Consider the following 14,985-nt stretch of genomic DNA (forward strand, 5'->3'; position numbering starts at 1 on the left):
TACATTAACACATATGATTAACATGAACAAAAAAGTATTTACTAGTAGTACCAATACATTTGGATATTAAAGCTATGATAAAGACATAAAGAGCAGGACTTTTTTTTGTTAACCTGCATTGATATATCGGATATACAGTAAATTGGCTCTAACAAGACTAATTTGCATAACATTCAAAAACAAACATCTGCAACGTCCAGTCTATCACCAGGGTCTGAAGGCTTACCAATAAAGTTCCTAAATTGTTGGTGGTAGTCGGGTTGCTTCCAGTTGCGGGGCCAGCTGACCATCACAGTGTTGTGCTTCAAACCTCCAAGTCCTCCAACCTGGATCAGGTGGGATGTTCCATCTCGCAGGTTGGAGGAGATGACCACCTGGGAGAAACCCTTCACCTTCTCTGTCTCCATCAATTTACGTAAAGACTGCAGCAACACAGAGAAGGAACATCTTTGATTATATGACCGTAACGATGCCAACATGTCAATGTGTTGAAATGAATTGAAACTGGACGGACCTGGTCTGCTCTCTGCGCCTCACTGTAGTTGTCAAGGAAGGTTCCTTGAACTGTGGTACCAACGATGGTCAGACCTTTCCCCGCTTTCAGCTGATTGGTCAGAGACAGCAGACGGGGCTGCTCTACGTTCTGATCGGCATCCACATTGACCAGAACCAGTATCTGAGGCCTAACAAAAAAAAAAAAAAAGTCAGATTGTTATTTCTTCTTGGTTATTGATTTCGACAGGGAACACTCTGCTAAAAAAGATAAGATGAAAAACCATTTAAAACAGCACCTGATAGCCCACTGCGAATGTTGGGCTTCTTGTTCAACAAGTTAAAGTGCAGGACAGGATGTGTTTAGGGTTTGTAAGTTAGATAAGATGGAAACCTTGGGCGGGAAACTTATCTAGACTGTTCCAAGTCTGTGGCTTTTATGATGCACAGACAGTAACAGTGTGTGACCTGCTTTTTAATGCAAAGTTTGACTTGCTGAATCAAATGCAAACCTACAGGGCACTATTATTATATATTATATATTATTATATTTAAAAGTTGGATGGAGGTGACTGACCTCCAGTTCTTGGTGTGTGGTGGTCCCTCCTCCAACCTCATGAGAGCAAAACGAGCAGCACTCAGCGAGATGCCACGTATCCCATCACCCCACTCCTTCTCAGCTCTGTAACACAACACATTAATCATTAACACATGATTTATGGTATGTATGTACCTGACATATTTTACATACATTAACTAAAACAGTGACCACTGGCAAATGATTTAATTCACTGCATAAAGACAAACTGAAGTGAAAACTCAAGTTACTGTAACATGACCTTATTTTGCTTCTGGTCAGGTGCTGTCATGATGATTACTTACCCACAGAACTCAATGTATTTGTAGATGCAGGTGGCGATCCCCATGGCGACTATGGCGTAATACCAGGAACAGATGAACATGAGAGACAGGCACAAACTCATACCCAGGAAAGACAGAGCCCTGTGGGGGACAGGACGTCACATGTAATTGGGAATAGTGGTCAGCTTCTCACCACCAGTTTGAACACAGCAGTGTGCACATGTTGTTAACAGGAGGTTTTATATGTGGTGTAGCTGCTGAGGTGAGGCACGCGTCCGCTGTTCCTAAGACTCATACTACACATTTTGACTTATTGGAATTTTTGTCAAATGCAGGTAAGTAAGTAAATTTTTTTTTTAATCATCTATGTTCTGAGAAATTAAACTGATACGTGTTGGACCTCATTGATACTGTTCAGAGTGTAATTTACCTAATTTTATAGACTTTGTATCTTTTGACAGTGGCACACAAACTCACCAGTGGTAGAACTTAAAGCGCGGCCTCCAGTTGGGCGTCCTCAACAAGGTCTGCAGGGCACAGGCAAGATTGACAAACATGTAGCACATCAAGAAGAACCTGGAGAGACACAGATAGGTGAAAGGAGGGGAGAAAGACATTTAAAGGAAAAGACTGACATAGATAAGACAGCGAGAAGGCTCTCAACTTCAGCACGTTGCACGCAGTGTTGTGTGCTTACATAGAGAGGATGGGTGCCACTGCATCCAGGGAGGCGATGATGATGCCAATCTCACAGATGCAGGCTGTGAGCAGGAGGGCCCAGGTGGGCTCCCCATTGGCTTTGCCATGCCCAAACACCTGCAGCAACATTAAAAGGATCAAATCATGTCATCGAGGATCAAGTCATGCATGCATTTTGTGGCATGCATACAATACAAATGGGTGAACATATTTACAAATCAGTTGAACATGTGTACAATGTTATAGCTGAGAAAACGGAATGGAAAGTAATTAATTAGCCCATCTCTTCCTTTTCAGTCTTTTAGGCAACATTTAGATAATTAATTAATAAATTTTTTGATCAGTGCTTTGTTGAATCCTGTCACAGAAACAGACACTTTGAAATCGTCATTGCACGTACAACACAAAGGTAAACTGGACTGTCTTTCCTCTTATCACAAATCACACAACACATTTCTGAGCCTGCCAACATCAATAACAAGATGAAGAACACCAGGTCCCAGCTGAGCAAATGACGCAACATTTAGAGCAGGGGTGTCAAACTCATTTTAGTTCAGGGGTCACATACAGTGCAATTTGATCTCAAGTGGGCCGGACCATTAAAATCATAGCATAATAACCTATAAATAACAAGAACTCTAAATGTATCCCTTTATTTTAGTGCGAGGAAGTACAACTATATATAAGATGTTTACAGTTACTTACTAGTCTTTTACAAAACATTATTAACAACCTAAAATTTCTTGAGAAAAATGTGTGCAATTTCAACAATATTATGCCTCTTCTGTCTTCGATGTAATTTTCACACTTGGCAAATTAATCCCATGTTTGACACCCCTGATTTACAGCCTTTTACTTTTGTATAATATGCAAATATATCCTTAATGTTGGATTTAAAAAGATATTTTCAAAGCTTTTTTCATCTAACTTTAGTTTTAAATGATTCAACATTACAACACAAAGTATTCCTGCAAATACACGACAAGTGAACTCCCTGCAAAAGTGATTTAATAATCATTTACACAAAGCTTTTGCGCCCAGCTTACGTTGCAGTTCGCTGCTGTATGAATGTGAAGGCTTCTGCTGCTTGTGTACTCACTCTAAGAAATGGGATGATGCCGTCCCTTGCGATGGCCTGTAGGAGACGTGGAGCTCCTGTCAGACTCTGAAGTCCAGCTCCGCAGGTGGAAAAGAAGGAGCCAAACACAATGACCCATGGAGACGGCCATGCCAGTGTACCAATCACCAGGTTCCCACTGACCCCTTCGCCAAACCTGTAGGCATAGAGGTGAGGTGAACATAATACAACTCAAAGCTGTAATAACACACAATTACTGACTTGAATTTCTAATTTCTATACATCACATTCAGTGTTGACAAAAAGTATCTGATCAAAGTTAATTCTACTTTTAATTAAAGAGAGTTGGTCAACTATTTCAACCTTTTTTATCTTTATCTATAGTTGTGTATGGAAAAGGTGGCCACATTCACTATTAAAAATTACAAGTTATAACAGCTGTATGGCTGAATCCATAACAATATACCAATGCTCAGTTGGTTTTGTATCAACAATATGAATCTGCAAAGTAATAGGCCTAGATAAAGCTGTCAAATGAGGTTGGGTATGAGGTACGTACAGTCTTATAGACAGGACCTAGAAGAGAAAACTATGAAACCACAATTAAATTCACAGACTTACTTGTCCCTGAGGACTACTCCTTCTATACAGGCACCAAACAGCACCACACATGACATGTCTGATAGAAACTCTTAAGGAAGATGTTGTTCATATTGATGAAACAAACATGATCATAACATGAAAAACCTAAGACTGTCTAAATTTGTTTCTATCAATCTCAGCTCTGTGAAGGATACACACAGTAGATGTTGTGGTGATGGCTGCAATGGTGCCAATGGGAATCGACTTCTGAGCATCACGCAGGTCTCCGGAGCGGTTAGAGCCGGCCATGATACCTGTAAGAGGAGCAGGAGGAAGTAATGAGACGGTTGTATGCTTTTTATGGGAGAAAGACATTTCTCCTCTACTCTCCTTTCTAAGTTTGCATCGAGGCAGCTTGTTGCAAACTGGAACCACAAAAACTGTTCTGTCTAGAAAACACCAGTAGGCTACAGGTGAATGCGGGGATGGAGATGGGCCTGCTAGCTGCTAATTGCTGCTAATTGCTCCACAGTTGCTAACTGTGCCCGCCAGCTGTTTGGTGCTGGGCAGGTACTGGTAGTAATAATAATAATAATAATGCATTTAATTTGTTGGCGCCTTTCAAGGCACTCAAGGTCGCCTTACACATAAATTACAGTAGTGTAGAGTAAGTCTGTTCTCTTATTGAGCTTTAAAATAGTTGTGATTTACCGCTCCCACTTGAGGACCTCGTCTGTCCCCTTCATTCGCTCTTCAGCGGGTCTGTCAGATACTAACCTGTGACAGATGGGAAGTATATTCCCACCAGCAGGGTGAAGAAGCTGGTGATATCAGCCAGAACGTAGCGGTTGGAGCTGGTTGGGGGGCTCTCTGGGTCTGCATCTGATGCAATTCCACGCTTCTCCAGCATCACCCCTTTTTCCAGGTAGTTACCAAACAGGTTCTCTGAAAGACACACGAGCACGTGACCCATGCGTCGCGTTGGGTGAAGTGGATATTGTCATATACTTCGATCATCAGGTTTGTCTTACCTGCCAGGATGCCACTAGTTACCCCTGGGATGCCCTGTATCTCTGTGACGTTGTTGTTGGTGAAGTATTCGTCACAAGTGGCATTGAGGTATTCAGAGTCACAGAAGGACCTCCACAGTTTGGTCGTGACAGTTTCGTTGTCTATTTCAATGACCTTCGAACATTCGTCGTATGATTTAGAGAGAAGTGTTCGATTCCCCAGGAGGCAGACACTGCAGAAAAATTCACCAAAGCTTCATTGTCACATACTCAGACACTTAAATGAAGACTTTAAACAGTAATTTGACAACTGACTTACGGGAAGAAAGGGGGTTCAATGGCAGTCTTGATGACTCCGGCATAAACAGATACGATGGAGAGGATGACGCAGGCCAGGAAGACCAGTGCCAGCTTGTTAACATATTTAACTCCCACAAACACCACCAGTGACATGAAGCTCAGTACGATAGTGCCATACACCCGCATGTTGTTGAGGAGAGCTGCTTCTGCTTCTGGCCCCTCCACGCCCTCGATCTGGAAGATGGCTGCCTGAGGAACAATATAAATCTGAAAGAAAGAGAGAGAGAGATGGCGGTGTTAAAGGTGAGGTAGGGTGAAGAGACAAGACAGAGTGTGGTGAAGTATAGTTCAGAATAGGAGCTAAAAAATGAAATTATATTAAACTTAGTTATAGCCTACAAGATATACTCAGCACACTCCTTCTTGGATATTCTAAGTATCCTAAGTTTATTATCATAGAAAATTGTGAAACATTTTGGCTAAAACACTCACATGACCAATCAATTGTCAATATGGCCAAATAATGTTCTGCTGATGGACTAATTGAATGAACAATCATTTCAGCTTTATTATCTGAGTTCCTGCAGAAATGATTAAATGGTCCATTAGGACGGTAATTAAGAGGATCCCACAGCAGAAACTTTGACATGTGTGCGCAGGATGCAAAACCAACACAACTAAAAATGCATCTGTAGTTATACCACAAACACAATAACAGTGATTGTACTTTTTTTTGTCAGAACATTTAAGAATATTTGCACTGAACTTGGCCTGTAGACTGGGACAGCATGCAACAACATAAACGTGCGGGTAATTGGATAATTCAGGTGACTTACCAGCAGAATTTCAATGCAGCCAAGAATATACATGGCACCGGCAAAGGTGGTTCCTAAGTAGAAGCAAATCCCAACAGCTCCGCCAAACTCAGGCCCCAGCGATCGAGAGATCATGTAGTATGAACCTCCAGCTGTGAGACACAATCACATCAAGAGTCACTGTTCTGCACTGTTTTATCACCCACAGACATACGTATACATCCTCTATGACATCCACTCACCTGGTACAACTCCATTTGTTGCAATGGCACTCATGGAGATAGCTGTGAGCATGGTCTGAAAAAAAAAATGTTGCAAACAAGAGAAACGGGTTGCAGGACAGAAGAGGCAGTAGGTAAAGTGGACACATCACATTCAATATGGCAGACAGGCTGTGATGCAGAGAAAGACACTGACTGGCACCAGAGTCTGAATCATAATGAAGAATTGATCATCAGGATGACTATGGCTGATTATGACCAAACACCTGCAAAATTAATGATATTCCCTTTAAAAACCCCCATTTGCGTCGAAATTGCATTCAAAAGGCCAAAATTGCACTCAAGAAGTCACCATGATTTTGACCTTTGCCTCAAAAATCTCATCAGTTCATTCTTGAGTCTGATTGAATGTGTGTGTCAAATGTGAAGAGTTTCATAGTCTAAATGTCACTGAGATATCATTTATATGAGAATGAGACATGCTTGCTTTTGTATGGACTCAAAACCTAAAAACATAATGTGAATGAATTTCATTTTTAAACGTGGTTGTTGACTGAGCTGCATCTGGCTGATTCTAACAGGGGAAACGTGGCGGGGGGTTACTGGCAGTGTGCCTTATGCCAGGATCTACTATGTCACCTTCAGCATCTGTGCAATTCAAATTATTACCAGAGACAGTCTTGTAATGGATTCACATCAGCCCGTCAACAGTAGTTAGTAATTAATAGGTGAGTTGTCAGTACTCATGTGTTCAACTCCTTTGATTTTGATCTCTGCTACAAACCTGTGAAGTTTTGTGACGACATCTTGCTCGGTTGTGACATTGTTAGAGACTCTCACATGCTGAAAAATAGTACCAGCTGTGCTGTTGGTAATTGGTAATTTTACAGTATAATGTCTGCATTTAAATAGGCCGTAGTTAAATCACAAATGGTTATGTGTGTGCTAAGTAACCACTGATGTTTGCAGCCATGTGGCACTGTATTAAATATGACAGGCAAAATTTAATTGTTGCTCTGAAAACATGTAATTGTTTTCTGAATGGGCAGGAGTCACATTACACAGAAGATCTATGGCAGTTACGATGCCTGAAGTGTTACTCACCGTGGAGCAACACATGAAGACGATTATGAAAGAACCTAAAACACCTCCAACTCCAACCATCCAAGTCATCCGCAGGAAGAGAATCACCCCAAATATGTTCTGAATGCATGGCAAGTATACCCCCATCAGAGTGCCAAGCTGTGGTGCCTGAAAAAACATAAAACAAAACGTCAAACCTGATTTCAGCCAATTGTTTTCTCTCTGTTTTCTTTTCATGTGAATGAATAGAAACAGGGAGTTATAACATATCAAATTGCACTTTGGTGTTTAGTCATTGTCTCCTAAATCTGTTCTGCCATTTAAAATAATAAAACAAGGTCCAACACTTCATTTAGAAACAAAGGGTTTATTCTTTTACTCTTTTAAAAACACAAAGAGATGGTCGTTTTACTGAGGAAAGGAAGACAAACTTTCCTCTGACAAAAGGTTTGAGGGGAAATGTTTATCCTCCTTGACTCTCTTTGTATGCCTGTCAGTAACTCTGTAGACTGTAGTGGCAGCAGCAAATTCAACCTTTGTCTGGTACATCTCCACAAGTCTACACTTCTCAGTCTCAGTTGATCGGCTATCAATCATGACTGGCCAATTTCCATAAAGCACTGTGTGAGTGTAGTCCTGCCTTCAACCTTGTTATTTGAGTTACAGGCAACCAAAACAAATGAAATAATGAATACCAAAAGTAATCAAGCGGCTCTCAGCCATGGATCAGACAATTTAACACAAAGATTATGTCTGTTGTATTGGTGGCCTAAAATATAAAATCTTCCACAAACTACTTGTGGAAGATTAATGTCACGTTTTAATAATTCATTAACCACTGTATTTAGTCACATTTATCACAAGGAGATAGAGGAGAGGAAATCTGGTAAAAAAATAGTTTATATCACTATCAGAAAAAACACAGCTACTCCAAGCACCATAAAAACATCAGGACCATCTTCATATTGCACTGACCATCAGCATCTATTGACAAGTTCTTTCTGATGGTGTCTTTAGATACAATTATTTGTGTCATTGTGCCTGTATCTATGTTTGTGTCTAGGTCCTTAGTGTCCATCACTTTACATGGGCCCTTTTGTTTTGAAGAAGCAAGCAGGAGAAGTCAACAATAGTAGAGAAAGGAGAGTAAACCCCAGAGTGGATGCAGGTTATTGGCTAACGCTCTTTTATGATCCGCTGAACAAAATGCAGGATAACCGACATAAGCCTCAATAAGGCCCAATAAACGATAAGCTAGGAAACACAAGGGAAGTAGAGCCACGTGTGATAAACAGGATTTGGTACAAATACGTAAAAAAGCCTTGAAAGTCAAATCAAAAACTGGTGCAGGCAAATGAAAATGTATAAACTGATCACTCACCCACTTACAAATGTTCCCACATGATGTTGAAGCTTTGCAAACACTGATATCAAAGACCACATGTAACCTTTCCTCTCTTATGCTCATTGGCTTAGTTTTTTTTCTAACTAACACGTAAAGTTGCTGCAGGCTGGGGAGGAACCAGTCACACTCTGTACTATACCTTGACAGGTTTTTTAGACGGACGTGCCCCCTCCTCATTATTCTCTTCCTCCTCATGCTCTTTGCTGCCTGTGGGCAAGTTGGAGTAATTGGCCAGAGTGCTGAGCAGAGAGGAAACCATTGGACTGGTATCCATCTCTTCCTGCAAAACACACACACACACAGAAACACAGTCAGAATAGCTCCCGGTATCCAAATGCACTGATTGGTTCCATGCTGATAATCCCTGTTTGTTTGTTATGGTTACTGAAAACTGTGCCCACCTCAAATAGAGCCATGTTCTTGCCATCATACTGCTGGCTCTTCTCCACGTCGCTGGCTGCACTGCTGTTGATGAAGGGGCTGCTCTCTTTGGGGATGCCATCACCTGGAACACAGAAACACCAACCAGCTGATTTAGATTGCAACATTATGTTCAAGTCAAGTCATTTGTTTTTTATTTGTAGCGAAGAGTGATCTGAGGTCTCTACTGCGGCAAAGAAGAATTCAAAATTGATGCAGTTGCAGGAATGGACTGGCCTGCTGTTCCTCCAAGAAAAGTTTCCCACGGTATGCTAACTTCTTGTAGTAATGACGGCAAACTGCGCTCTCTTGGTACTCCAAAGTTAGTTTCCTTTGCAGTAGGTTGAATTGTCCACAGTTTGTCAATGCAAGCAGCTTAGTATGTAAAGAATTGCTCTATAAATGTATACTGAACATTAAGTTATTTTTGATTTCAAGCTTTCTTCTGCTTAAATTCTCCTATAATGGCGGGCCAGACACAAATACAGCTGTAGATGAATCAGTCAACCGATCAGCTCAACACCGAAAACAATCTTAACCTGCACAAATCTTTTGGCCACTGGATGGCAGAGCAGCAACTTGGAGACAGCACACTGACATCTTATACCTAACTCATAAAGATAACACAACAAACATGTTGGCAAACAGGCAACCTTGTGAATGTAAATACAACATTCAGTCTTTTTTCTGGTCTCCAGTGACTCCTGAGGGAAATAAAGATGCTAAATCGACAACTGTGTTCACCAGCTAGCTGTGTACGTCTGCTGTTTAATGCGGAGCAGGAAGTACACCTGTAGGATATTCTCTGACAGCAGTTGGCTCCTGCTTCTGTAGTAAAGTTGCAGGCTGTAAAAGCAAAACAATGAGTTTAATGATGCTTTAAAGCCTATAGTGTCTATAGGTTCTATCACTATAAGGAAGAAAAAGAGAGGGTTGCCCACACACTCTTACAGGAGGTCACAGTGATTTATTCAGCACAAACGTTTTCGACCATGTGTGGTCTTCATCAGGTGCCAACAGAAACTATCACTATAAAAAAGCATTTTTTAATGTTGCACATACTTATCTAAATAGAAAAGTTTGATCGAAGCAGCTTTGCTCTTAAACTATCTTCTTATAAAAACTTATGATGCCAAGATCAATTACAAACCTGCACAAAAAATTAGTTAGTTTCTGACTACAAGACAGTAAAAGCTCAGGGTACCTTTTCATCAGCAATCATACAGAAGTAAAAGTTCCTGGATAGAGTCTGCACTATAAGCAACTCTTTATTATAGGTCTGCAAAAGTTACAGTCTCCTCACCCCTATGACCTGTTAACTGTCCTTCTACCTCCTCCATCTTTCCCTTACCTCTGAAACGATGCATGCAAAACCTGAAAAATCCTCTGACCACTGTAAAATAATGAACAAATTCAAGTTCCCCCCCAATATCTCAGATCACATTGGCATGGAAAAGCCATTGTTATTCATGAAAAGAGCTACATCAGGCCTGCAGCAGCAGAGCAGCTCCTGCTTGTTGAAAGCGCCACAATTGCCTCTTCTGATTCCCCAAGCTGCCACAGTATTACACACTAATCTTTAAAGCAAAGAGGAGAGTCAAATGGCAGCCAAACGCTCTCACACAGCACATAATCCCTTGAACGACGGACTGCTCTCCTAAAGATGCATTGCTTGTAAAATTGGATTAGAAAGCATTTCAATTTTGTGTCCTTCTGAGTTTGCATAAAGGATTAGACTTTTTATCAGAGTTCTATCATTACCTGAAAATTATATGAACGACACTACACAAATGAGTTCAACAGCAATGTTAAATCCTTTAAAAAAAACAAGGTAGATGGTGCACTAGTCGAGTTGCAGAGGTTTTTTTCCCCACATTTGCTCTGTAAGATATCAAATACAGTGAGGACAACCTCCTTACCAGTTGTGAGGCCTCTCAAACTGCATTTGGTAATATTAAGATGCATGGTAGGTAGTTTATATTATGATGAAGCCAACCACCTGAGTATTCTGTAATCCATCACGATTTCTAAATCTGCATTTAAAGCTCATTTCAGCTCTTGGCTTAGAGTGAAATCAGCTTTTAAAAAATTGTGATTCAACCATGTTTTTCAAAATGCTTTTGTGTGTGTGTGTGTGTCTGAATGTTTGTCTATGTGTGTGCGTGTATGAGCACTTTTTTCTGAGCAAGTCACATATTCTATAGTCACGTTTCTTCTTTTGACAAAATCAAGCAGAAATGAAATGTTCAATAACAAGGTCTGGTCACAGTTGCCGTCACAGTCTGGTGTGTTCTGAACTGCAGTGCACCAAAACATTTCCATGTTTCTCACGCAAAGGCGTTGCATGTCAAAGTCTGCAAATAAACTGTGATGGATTCCTTGCTCCCGGCTCTGCAACACCTACAAGTAGCTACCAATAAGTGCTGTATAATTATAATTACCCAGCAGAACATTCACAATAATGCCACAGCTGGACTTTATTTCCCAAGCTATCAGATGTGTGTTATTTTACTCCCCACATACCACCAATAATCAACCATCCAACTCAATTCTATCATTCTCAGACTAGAACCCCCCCCCCCCCCCCCCCCCCCCCCCCCCCCCTTCACTGAAGTCACACTGGCTGACCTTGGTATGTAGCCAACCACAGGTCTCACTTAAACTTAAATTGATCTCCTAATCCATCACAGTAATGGACAAGGTTACAAAAACCACCAGCTCAATTTTGCATGCCATTGTGTGGTTCTTTATTAGATGAAGATCAAACGAGATGTGTTGCATTTAGAAATGCATAAAATTTAATTATTAGAAGAGCATGGCACAGCATGTAGGCATATGCATCTGACTAGTGATAAATAGAACCAACTTTAGATTTCTATGAGAACAGACAGGGTTCAGCTGATCACTGGTCTGAAATCCTCTGCTCATGCCGCGGGATAACATTCATTATATGATATAGCTACCTGTGAGTTAAGCCATTGTTTCTAAATCGCAAGCAACAGGGATTGAGGTTTATACACCTATACAACCAACCGTCAAGAAGATGAGTGTCTCACACGCTAATATAAACTGACCACATGCAAAGGGATTGTATTACAATTCCAGGAAAAGGGGCCTTGTGGCACAGAACATATGGTTGTACTTAGCATGGTACGGTCACATTCCTGAGCTACATCAACAGCGTGAATACATGATAAACCAATAATTCATGACATGTCATAACAAATGCTTTGAGAAGAGCTCAAGAAACAAACAGTTGGTTTTGGTTCTCTTACTGCACAGTGGTTATCCTGCACAAATAATAAAACACTGTCTATAGTGACTTCAATCCAATTAAACCTGCTCTTTACCCCTCTCCTCACAAATCCTCCTGCCCACAGGGGAAAGATGTCTCTCTCCCTGCAAGGGCTCAGCTGTGTGAATCCTCATGTAAGAACCTCACTGCCCCACCGCGAGTGACTTTGCTCTTTCTGAAGTAAAATACACCTAAGTCTTTATCTCCTGTGGGTCTATGTCTGTTTCCTAGAGCACACAAAGGTCTGGATTTAGCACTAATTGCCCAGATTTATAGTTGACTATAGAGAAATTGACTATAGTTCTTTTTTAGAGGCATGAAACTCTAAAAAATCTTTACTAATAATGTGTGAGGATCAATTCCCACAGTTCTACTGATGATAATGCAAGTAACTATTTACATTTAACAGCCTGTCATTAACTATAAAGAGTGTTTTTCACTGGATAAAAGGATTTGTTGATTATTCCAGTAAAACTGATGAATGCTGCTCTGAGGTTTTACCACAACTTTGAGTCATTCAGTTTAGTAATAGTTGTAAAATATTTGAACATCTGATTCTGCATAACTTTAGAGGGAGAACATGTGCAGGTCTAAAACCTGACCACAGATCTGTATGTGTCAAATATGATGCAGCTCTTTGCATTCATGTAAGAGTTTACTGGTGGTTCACAAAGCTCTTAATAGCATCACGGTATGTATCAGTCATGTTTACTCTTGCTTTAGTCAGGTTGATCTCAGAGGTCATTGGAAGGTCATGCCAGTTTAATTTTTCATGCAATAACAAAAATTATATATATATTTATAATTTTGTATAAATATTTGCTTCTTGTTCTTTTCTCTTTTTTTTTTTTACATTTCTGTTCATCTGTGACAAAATGATGCATTTTTCTCTGCATAAACCACAGTAATGTAGAGGTAACTATGAAACATTATTTTTGCTTTTTACTGTTAGGCTCCTGCTACTGGGCGATGTAATGCAGGACAAAATACAAACATTGTAATCTTAGCCCTGTTCTGTCTGAGGATTTGGCTTTGGCTCAAGAGATTCACCATTGAACCATAAAAGTGATTTTTATGGTGTGTTTGTCTGTAGCACTTTGGACTACTTTAACAAGACAAACTCTGTCTCAGGTGTGATGAAATCAAATGAGAGACCATAATTCAATTTGATTACATACCACATTACATAATTGTCCTACATAGATAAAGTATTGCAACTGAACAGAACTAATATAACTGTGTCAGTGGTAAAAGCTTCAGATACCTGCTGTGACTGGCCAGAAAATGTTGTGCAAAGGGGTCAGAGTTCCAACAGCCAAACGCTGTAAATATGAAAACTAAAAGATGAGTGTAAAATACTTTTAAGAAGCAGGAAACAAATCTGTTGCAGGACATCTGGTCCCACTGGGGGAAAATGCTCATTTAAGGATCAAATAGACAGCACACTCTGAGCTGAGACTGTGGGGATGATGTTTATGTATGTGCAATAATAAAAAAAGAGAATGACTGTGGACTTAGGCTTTAATGTGTGGGTCAGGTCATGCAGCTCTGTTTCCTGGAAATTACATTTCTACTGTATACAACTAAACTTCACCAGAAAATTCATTTTGTGGGAAGCACTAGGGGGATGGTGGAGTGGATGATGGGTATTCACAACACAAGGTTGACATCCAGTGTCCTGTCTGTCGTTAGGTTTAGGCAACAAAAGCATGTGGTCTAAGGGCCACTGTTGCAATTTGATTTCATAGGTTTTATTGGCCTAGGAAATGATTTATAGGAGACAAGGTTGCATCAGGTCGAGTCACCTCATCTGACCCATATTCATCATGTCCACGGCAAATTTGTGCCCTTGGATAAGCACTTTGTATTCCTTTGGAGAGCAAGCACAAACATGCATGCACTTGCACATATGAACACACACACACACACACACACACAAAGCTTCAGTCTTGTATACTTTGTGTTTTATAGGCAGTGGTGTTTATTTTGCAGATTTTAGCAATGATGTTAGTAACCACAAGTCTAGTGACTTATTTTTTGAATAAGTCAGTCCAGCTCAGGTACCACTTTACTGTTAACTTAAATATATAAAGGCGGATGAAATAACACAAGTTACACATAGACAACCTGATTCTGGAAATTATGATAAACATAGAACTAATTTGAAGTCCCAGCTGTCCACTCCTCTGGGATGTAAAGGTAAGTCACTCACACAGTGAAATGAATGGAAACAGCAGACCTGCATTGGTGTGATTGCATAAACATTCTTGTGACAGGTATTTATTACCAAAAAATTGACATATGGTATTTTTGGTAGTAATATTTGGTGAGTTATTATATTAATTATAGACATAAAACATATCTTATTTACCAATACCATAGATACCATGGTTCGTATTATCCAATGAGGCCCTCTAGGGACATTAGTGAAAACTTTTTTCTTAAATCCCACATGACACAGTGTACCCTTTAAGTGTCTAAATTAAAGGTATCTAAACTGGCCTGATACTCACAAGGGTCTAACCAGTGTATCATGTGACCTCTGCTGTGGAGAGTGAGACAAAGAGTAAGAAGAGAAGTAAAGTGATGTTACCCAGACAGACGGCACAACCTCCACCTCAGAGTCACGGTACTTATGGTGGCCTTACTATTAGGATTTAGCGTAGACAGTGCTTGAGGGAAAGAGACATAAAGGTTATTGAAGGAGAGATTTAAAGAAAAATG

At 40.3% G+C, this 14,985-nt stretch overlaps 1 protein-coding gene across 1 annotated transcript in view; it reads right to left on the reverse strand.

The window, feature by feature from the left end:
- Nucleotides 1–14,985, reverse strand: part of LOC310989061 (solute carrier family 12 member 5-like) — a gene marked incomplete at its 5' end in the record, with an annotated part of 39,547 nt that overhangs the window by 9,605 nt on the left and 14,957 nt on the right. Inside the window, 17 exons of the mRNA XM_083975946.1 lie at nt 227–422; nt 515–683; nt 1,070–1,174; nt 1,375–1,494; nt 1,831–1,929; nt 2,051–2,169; nt 3,152–3,326; nt 3,752–3,809; nt 3,928–4,026; nt 4,490–4,657; nt 4,744–4,955; nt 5,042–5,289; nt 5,859–5,989; nt 6,080–6,134; nt 7,163–7,309; nt 8,686–8,826; nt 8,948–9,051. Coding sequence (XP_083832072.1) covers nt 227–422; nt 515–683; nt 1,070–1,174; nt 1,375–1,494; nt 1,831–1,929; nt 2,051–2,169; nt 3,152–3,326; nt 3,752–3,809; nt 3,928–4,026; nt 4,490–4,657; nt 4,744–4,955; nt 5,042–5,289; nt 5,859–5,989; nt 6,080–6,134; nt 7,163–7,309; nt 8,686–8,826; nt 8,948–9,051 — 2,346 coding nt within the window. The remainder of the gene's footprint in view (nt 1–226; nt 423–514; nt 684–1,069; nt 1,175–1,374; nt 1,495–1,830; nt 1,930–2,050; nt 2,170–3,151; nt 3,327–3,751; nt 3,810–3,927; nt 4,027–4,489; nt 4,658–4,743; nt 4,956–5,041; nt 5,290–5,858; nt 5,990–6,079; nt 6,135–7,162; nt 7,310–8,685; nt 8,827–8,947; nt 9,052–14,985) is intronic.

Source organism: Trachurus trachurus (genome assembly GCF_905171665.1).
Source record: "Trachurus trachurus genome assembly, chromosome: 7".
Lineage (NCBI taxonomy): Eukaryota > Metazoa > Chordata > Actinopteri > Carangiformes > Carangidae > Trachurus > Trachurus trachurus.